The sequence below is a fragment of the Grampus griseus genome, assembly GCF_964374135.1.
Source record: "Grampus griseus genome assembly, chromosome: 8".
Lineage (NCBI taxonomy): Eukaryota > Metazoa > Chordata > Mammalia > Artiodactyla > Delphinidae > Grampus > Grampus griseus.
This window is the reverse complement of record NC_139002.1, coordinates 99,026,314-99,034,972: the sequence shown is the minus strand read 5'-3', so window position 1 is coordinate 99,034,972 and position 8,659 is coordinate 99,026,314. Positions and strand designations below refer to the sequence as shown.

The following is an 8,659-nucleotide window of genomic DNA, read 5'->3' as shown; positions in this document are numbered from 1 at the left end:
AATAGTTCACATAAAGAGCAGATTTGTCATCTTCCAACTTCTGAAATGCTTTCCTGAGAAAAAGGAATTAGAACAGCTGTGTCTGGAAGAGGCGAAACTAAAGTCAATGCATAGAATATAAAGAGAAAGAATCCAGATACAAAAAGAGAATTAACAGGTAGAACTGTCCACAGATAGAAGCTCACAAGGCAACCGTACAAACACGTGGAGTGTGTGCAGCAGCAGAGACTCCAAGATCCAGTGGGGATTAGAGCAGATGCTGCCTAGATTATTTCCAAATCTCGGAGTCTATGTGTCTCTTATCTTCACAGGAATTTCCAAATATAAACCAGAGTTAATTTGAATTAGAAACACCAGCTCATGGCTCAGCTTCCAAAACATGCAGGATGCCGGAGAAGAATCAGCCAGGTGTAAGATTTCTCAAAAACAATCTCTGTACATTTGCCCAGAAATATAAACCTAACTTCTACCAGAGAGAAAACATCAGTCTTTCAATTCTGGGATTTTTTTTTTTTCATTTCATTCTCAGCCTCAGATCTACAGTCTATGTGGAATCCGTGGCCAAGAATAATTTCACCATAGTAACTGAGTTCATCCTTATGGGCTTTACTGGCTCCCTTAAGCTGGAGATTCCCCTCTTCCTGGTATTTCTGAGTCTCTATCTAGTCACCCTTCTGGGGAATATAGGGATGATGATTCTGATCCAAGAGGATGTCCAACTCCACACCCAACTTCCTTCTGAGTCACCTCTCCCTGCTAGACTTCTGCTACACCTCGGCCATCAGCCCTCAGATCCTGGCCACACTCGCCACAGGCAAGACAGTCATCTCCTGTGGCCAGTGTGCTTCCCAGTTCTTTTTCTTCCCCATTTGTGCAGGCACAGAGTGTTTCCTGCTGGCTGTGATGGCCTATGATCGCTATGTGGCTATTGGCAACCCACTGCTCTACACTGTGGTCATGCATCCCAGGATCTGCCGGAGTCTAGTGCTGGGAGCCTATGTCTATGGGGTAGCAAGGTCCATCCTGCGTACCATGTGTGCTTTCACCCTCTCCTTCTGTGATAACAATCAGATCAACTTCTTCTTCTGAAGCTTGCCTGCAGTGACACAACAAACACTGAGACTGTCGTTGTCTTCTTTGGCAACTTTGTGATTTTGGCCAATGCCTTGGTCATCCTGATTTCCTATCTGCTTAGCATCAAGACCGTTTTGAGGGTGAACTCTTCAGGTGGCAGGGTTAAGGCTTTCTCCACATGCTCCTCCCACCTCACTGCTGTGGCCGTTTTCTTTGGGACCCTCATCTTCATGTATCTGCAGAGCGGTTCAGGCAAATCCCTCGAGGAAGACAAGGTAGTGTCTGTCTTCTACAGTGTGGTCATCCCCATGCTGAGCCCTGTGATATACAGCCTGAGAAATAAGAATGTGAAAGCGGCCTTCAGAAAGGTCACTGGTAGATTCCAAGTGTCACAGAGTGTGTAGATCTGGGTGTAAGGACCTCTCATCTTGGTCCATTTTTTTCCCATATTAATATATCCTAATAGGCACCAGCAGTATATGCAACCGGTACCCACAAACAAAAAGAAGGTAGAGAGGTACCACAGGCACACAAGAAAAACTGCAAATCTACAGCAACATGGTTGGAACTAGAGATTATCATACAAAGTGAGGTAAGTCAGAAAGAGAAAGACAAATGCCATATGATATCACTTATGTGTGGAATGTAAAATATGACACACATGAACTTATCTATGAAACAGACACAGACTCACAGACATAGAGAGCAGACTTGTGGTGGCCAAGGGTGAGGAAGCGTGGGGGAAGGATGGAGTGGGTGTTTGGGGTTGGTAGATGCAAACTATTATATATAGGATGGATAAACAACAAGGTCCTACTGTGTAGCACAGGGAACTATATTTAATATCCTGTGATAAACCATAATGGAAAAGAACATGAAAAAAGAATGTATATTGATGTATAAGTGAGTCACTTTGCTGTACAGCAGAAATTAACACTATGTAAATCAACTATACTTCAATAAAAGATTTTTTTAAAAACTTTTAACTGCAAATGTGATAACATTTATTTCCAGCAATTCAAATGTACTTTCTTCTCCCTCTCCCACCTCCAGTCCATTCCTAAGAACCCAGAAGTCTCATACTGCTCACTGACATCATAATTTACAGAATCTCAGAGTCCCCAGAGGTCTTCAGTTAATCTCAATCCAGCCCAATACTCTTTGCATGCTTGGGTTTCCCATCCTTTCTCTCTCAGTTTTGCTCCCATCAGTACTGCCTTTTTTTCCGGGACAAGGATTATATCAGGAGATCCCTGTGGATAAAACTAAATAGTCTTTTTTTTTTTTTTTTTTTTTAAGTGCATGAGTGACTGATCATCTCAGTAAGGGAGGAGTGTTGTGTAAGACAAAACTGAGTCTCTAAATGGCCAAGGGAAGGGAGTGTTTAAGAAATGAGCCTTCGGGCTTCCCTGGAGGCTCAGTGGTTGAGAGTCCGCCTGCCGATGCAGGGGACACGGGATCGTGCCCGGGTCAGGGAGGATCCCACATGCCGCGGAGCGGCTGGGCCCGTGAGTCACGGCCGCTGAGCCTGCGCGTGCGGAGCCTGTGCTCCGCAACGGGAGAGGCCACAGCAGTGAGAGGCCCGCGTACTGCAAAAAAAAAAAATGATCCTTCATCTTCACCATTCTAGACATTCCAGTCGCCCGCTTGGAGAACTCAAGCCAGAACAATGAAATTTGCAAATTCCAAATTTGCAAATTGCCTTCCCACTTAATCACTTAATCAGGTTTTGTTATTCCTGCTTTGTTGTTACTCTGATATCTTCAAGGTGAATTAAGCCTTTGGGGATGTTTCCTCAAGGACTAATTCCTTAGTTGCTGAAGGATATGGTGCATTGCCTCTCCTCTCCACTCACATAGCCTGCCTCATGAACAGTTTTCTCCTATCAAGCATCCTATTTCCAGGAATGGCAAAGTCAGAGAGCAAAGGTAGGTATAAGGCAGGTATAAGGAAAACGCTGAACCACGTATTATCTTCTGTGGCCAAAGATGTGGTAAGGGGAAAGTAACTGAAACTCCTGCACGAGACTGCAAAACCCTTCAGGGCAGAGTCTGTTTTCTTCGTTGCTGAACTCGTCTCCAAGTCCAGAGTTCGGACCAGATGAGTTCTCAATAATTGCTTTTGAACACATTTTTACGGCACATGCATGGTCTCATTTGAGCCTCACGGAAGCGGCAAATAGCGAAGACATGGTTAGGTAGACGATCCCACCTTGCAATTCAGAAAACACTTTCTCATAGTCCCTTTGGGCCTTTGCTCAAAGTCCCTTTGTTCAGAGTTTGCAGCCGCATAGGCAAGGAATGTCAGGCTTGTATCTGAATCCCAATTCTACCACTAATTCACTGTGAAACCTAGGGTAAATGGTTTAATTTCTCAGATCCTAAATTTCCTCATCTAAAACAAATGTGACAACTCCTAATTTAAGAGTGTATGGTAGAAATTAAAAAAGGTGATGACTAAGAAATCTAGCACCAATTAATTGCTCAATATATATTTTTCTCTTCCCTTCCCTTTCCCTCACTTTCCGATATCAACCCTGGGCCTTGCCACAATTCCATGGCCGTGAATAAATAGTAAGGAGATCATGAACAAATGATAGGGCAAGAGAATGAATTCGGGAAGGTGAATATAAATCCTTTTCACCCAAGAAATAAAATCAATATGGGTGTTTAACTTGGGGGATGGAAGGGGAGAGTGCCTTTGTTTACATCCCACATAGTCAAGGGTAGGCAAAGGATGTCTGTTTCACTGAATGTCTTGTTGTGTGCCCAATAAGCCCCTCTAACCGATCTTGAATTTATGAGAAGTTGATCCTCTACATGCCCTTCTATATGGGAGCAACCATCTTATTAAGATGGCCCTTCAGCCTACCTACAGCTGATCTGTTCAGAAGTGAGCACCTGACCCACGTTAGGTTTAATAAAAATTTTTCCATGGGCATTATGAAGTTCAACATGTAAAAGAGATTTAGCATAGGAGACCCGATTGTCCAAAGTAGAGAAGTCAAGAGAGGGGCAAAAATGAAGTCGTTATTCAAAAAGAATCTGCAACAAAAAAGACTAAGAGCTCTGACAGTTTCTATTTCCTACTTCCCATTGTACTAAGAAGCAGCCACAGTTATTTTCTTGCTTCCTTAAGGCACATTGGAATCCTACAATAAATTCCCCTTTGGGAACTAGTTTAAGCTTGGTCATCAGGGCCAAAGGATTCCATACTTATAGAACTCTAATGGAAAGGAGTTCTCCAGTATGTTACAGCAGATCTGCCCTCATTGACACTGATTATATCTACACTCTTTGAATAAAGAAAGGACTGGGTCTCATTATGAGACTCAATAAATAAAGTAAATGAAGAGTGTGTCTATACTTCTATCATTTTCTCATTGCAGGAGAAACTTCCCCACTCATAGCTTAGGTAACCTCTGTTCTAGCACTTGACCTTCCCCTTCAAGTGATCAGAGTAGAATAAGCCCCTGACCCAGGTTTCATCAATGCGTGAACAGAGTAGAGAGCCATGAGATGCTCTAGAGCTGTAAGATTACTAAGCAGGAGCAATAAAAATATCTCCCCCTTGGGCTTCCCTGGTGGCGCAGTGGTTGAGAATCCACCTGCCTATGCAGGGGACACAGGTTCGAGCCCTGGTCCGGGAAGATCCCACATGCCACAGAGCAACTAAGCCCCTGCACCACAACTACTGAGCCTGTGTTCTAGAGCCTGCGAGCCACAACTACTGAGCCCACGTGCCACAACTACTGAAGCCCGCGCACCTAGAACCCATGTTCCGCAACAAGAGAAGCCGCCGCAATAAGTCCGCGCTCCACAATGAAGAGTAGCCCCTACTCGCCACAACTAAAAAGAAAGTCCGTGCGCGGCAACGAGGACCCAATGCTGCCAAAAATGAATTAGTTATTCATTTTTTTAAAAAAAAGTATCTCCCCCTTGGGGATTTAAACTGAAAAATATGGGAAAAGACTAAGTTAGCTGAGAAATGAGACTCACAAATGATGATAAGCTATGGAGAGAATGGCTGAGTCATGTTTACGGACAGACCAGAGAGGAAATGAGCAAATGTCAGACGCTGAGGAGGCAGCCGTATAAACCAGTCCCTGGTGCTACACTAGATCTTTCCAAATCTTGAGTTATGTTCCAGACTGAGTTCCAGCACTCCCAATAGGTACCCCCAAGCAATCCCTGTCTCCTTTTTGGAGCATAAAAGTCTTAACCATAGACCCATATTCTACTAGATAATCTGAATGGCCTCTTTTACAACCTAAAGAACCTAATAACTCATTGTCCTAGCTCCTAATAAAATATTATTATTATTAATACAGCTAAGAGTAACAGAGCACCTATTATATGTCAGACACTATTCTAAAAACTTTTAGATGTATTTAACAACTCTATGATGCCTTAGCAACCCTATGGTGTAGGTGCAATTATTATCCCCTCGTAGGGATGGGGAAAATAAGACACAGAGAAGTTAAGTTGTCCAGGGTCACGGAAGCAAGCCTCTTGATTTGAGCTCAGGGACTCAGGTTCCAGAAACTCTAGTCTTATCTACTCTCTTATATCGCCTTTGAACACCATTTTATAAACAATTGTCCCTTCTCTGGTACAGAGTGACTTAAGGCAAAATGGCCCCTGAATCATTTTGCGGTACACCTGAAACTAAAACAACATTGTGAATCAACTATACTTCAATATAAAATAAAAATTAAATTATAAATAAATAAATAAATTTCTCCCAACAACAACAAAAAAATAGCCTTATTCATTAGGCTCTTTCTCCAGGAATCATAAAAGATGGTTTTCCTGCTTAGGAACTTGGGAGTCATGTGAAGGGACATTCAAAGGTCATAGGTAAGAGAAGACAAAATAAATAAAATAAAAGACCTATTAACCTCTTTGAACAAGGAGAGAACTTTACTCAGCCTAAATCCCTATTCACTTGCCAGTTCTGGGCTAAGCAGCTGGATGAATAGAAGCTGGAAGAGATTGCATGTAATGGTTATTCAATAAAAATTTATTCAGAACCTACACGGACCCTATTCTCTGTGATGGCTAAGATAGGACCTGGGCATTTAAGTCAGCATGAGCCATGGGGCTTGTTCCAGATAAGACAGCTCTATTGATGTCTGAGAGACTGAGAGCAACAATGATTCTCAGATCCACAATCCACCAAGCGGTGTCCAAGTCCCCTACATTCAACCCCTCTGAAATAAAAGGAATGAGAGATCCATGCCTGCTTCCCAGCATCCTCTGCAGACCTACAAAGGAGAAACTATCTACACAAGCATTCTCCTCGCCCCCCCCACCACCCATTATCAACCTACAAGACCCGTTCATTTACTTTATCCAGGTCTCTGCAGAAATGTTGCCTCATTTGGGAGAAACCTTTCTTGACCACCATATCTAGAACAACAGCTCCCCTACTGCATGTCACTGTCTAACTCCCTACCCTGCTATTTTATTCTTCAAGACACAACAATGCCTGATATCTAACTGCATGTTTGTTTTTTATCCCCACCCCCAGTAAAATGTAAGTTCCATGGAGGCAAGAACTGCTATTTTTAGTGCACCTCCTGAATCACAGTAGGTGCTCAAGAAAGATCTATTGGAAAGCAGAAAGATTTAAATGAACAGGACTTCTATTTCTGGCAATACGGTGGACTAGGATTTTCTGACCAAGCTGGCTCCTTAAAACCATGTAAAAAGATAAAATAAAAAGGTGAAAAGATACTAAGAAATCAAACGCTAAACATCTAAGGGGAAAAAAGAACCCCAAGACGTAAGCAGAGTATTGAAGCTCTGTTTGCCATCGATAGCATCTCCCCGTGAGGCTATAGAACAACAGTTCCCCTACTGCATGTCACTGTCTATTGTTGTCTATTGTTGTCCACTTTGCAGCTTAAAGCAGCAAACCTTTCCTATTGCAGCTTCTGTAGGGGCAGGAATCCAGGCACAGGTTAGTTGGATGTCTTTGGCTCAGGGTCTCTCACAAAGCTGTAATTAACATGTTGGCAAGGGCTGAAAGTTAATTAAGGCATGGATTTGGGAAGACTTGGATCCTTCCCCACTGGTAGCCAAATATGTCAGTTCCTTGCTACGTGGACCTCCCCGTGAGGCAGCTCACAACATGACAGATGACTTTCCTCAGAAATGATTGCCCACCACAGTCTTCTTGAAACTTAATCTCAAAAGTAACATCCCACCACATCTTATCTACTAAAGGTGAGTCACTAAATCCAGGCCATTCCCAAGAGAGGGAAATTACTCAAAGACGTGAATACCAGAGGGCAGGAATCATCAGGGGCCATCTAAGGGGCTGCCTACCACCGTTTGCCCTCTGATCCCAAATGATTCATGTTATTCAGCTAGGACTGGTTAAAAAACTAGACTTTTAACCAGCCTCCTTTGCAGCTAAGTATAGACATGTAGCTGAGAGTTTAGCCAATGGAATGTTTGAATAAATGGTGTAGACCATTTCCAACAAGCCATGCTCCTTCCCATTCTGCTGGCTTGAGGCAATTGAACACAGTGATGTTGGAAGTCGCCGGTTGAAGGTCAAAAAGCCACAATATGAATGACGACTTGTAAGACTGGTAATGGTTTCCCTCTGTTACTAGCTGTGAGGTACCGCATCATCCCATCTTGGTTTTCTTAAATCTTGTCCACACCTTTTTTAAATAGTGACTTTACTAGACATTACCCAAGCTGAATGTGTCATCCGTTACTTGTAAGTACCCTAACTGATACAGACCTCTACCTCTCACCACACACAAAAATGAATTCACAGTGGACTAAAGAACTAAATATGAAAGGGAAGTTAATAAAAGTTTTATAAAATAATAGAGGAGAATGTTCTCATAACCTCGTTATGTGGAAGAATTTCATATATGTAAAAAGAAAGCATTAATCATAAATTTATCCCTAAATGTGTCAGTATCCATTAAAGAGGTTCTGTTCATTAAAACACGTGATCAAGAAGATGAAAGGTCAAAACACAGAATAGGAAAAAATCTTTTTAAGACACACAATCAACAAGGACTATTATATTGTGTGAGTGTGTGTGTGCGCACGTGCCCGTGCGTGTACTTAAAAATCACTAAGAAAAGATGGCTCAAACAGGTAATTCACAAAAGAGACTATCCAAATAGCCAATAAACCTATGAAGAGATGCTTCTTCTCGTTAGTAATCAGGAAAATGCCAATTGAAACCACAGTATGCTCGTTAGATTAGCAAAAATTAAAGAGTAAAAATTAAAGACACCACTATATTGACAAGGATATGGAAAATGGGTAGTATGAATTAGTCTAACAATTTTGTTAAACAGTTTGGCATTATCCTTTAAAAATCAAAGATACACATAACCAGTGACTCAGCTATTTCAGTGACCTAAGTATGTACGATGGTGAAACTCTTGCCCGTGCCTACCAGGGTGCAGGTGCAAGAATGTTCATAAAGCATTGTTATAATAGCACAAAACTCGAAACACTTGCCTCTAGGTTTTTATTCTTCTGATCTGGAGTGTGGATGTGATGGCTGGGGCCCTGGCTGCCATTCAGCTACCAAGGTGACCTTGAAG

General features: G+C 42.3%; 1 protein-coding gene across 1 annotated transcript in view; it reads left to right on the top strand.

Annotated features, from left to right (window-relative positions):
* Nucleotides 1-386: 386 nt before the first annotated feature.
* Nucleotides 387-8,659, top strand: part of LOC309826141 (uncharacterized protein) — a gene marked incomplete at both ends in the record, with an annotated part of 34,925 nt that continues 26,652 nt past the window's right edge. Inside the window, 3 exon segments of the mRNA XM_082660109.1 lie at nucleotides 387-724; nucleotides 726-1,084; nucleotides 1,087-1,474. Of these exon segments, the coding sequence (XP_082516235.1) occupies nucleotides 387-724; nucleotides 726-1,084; nucleotides 1,087-1,474 (1,085 nt within the window).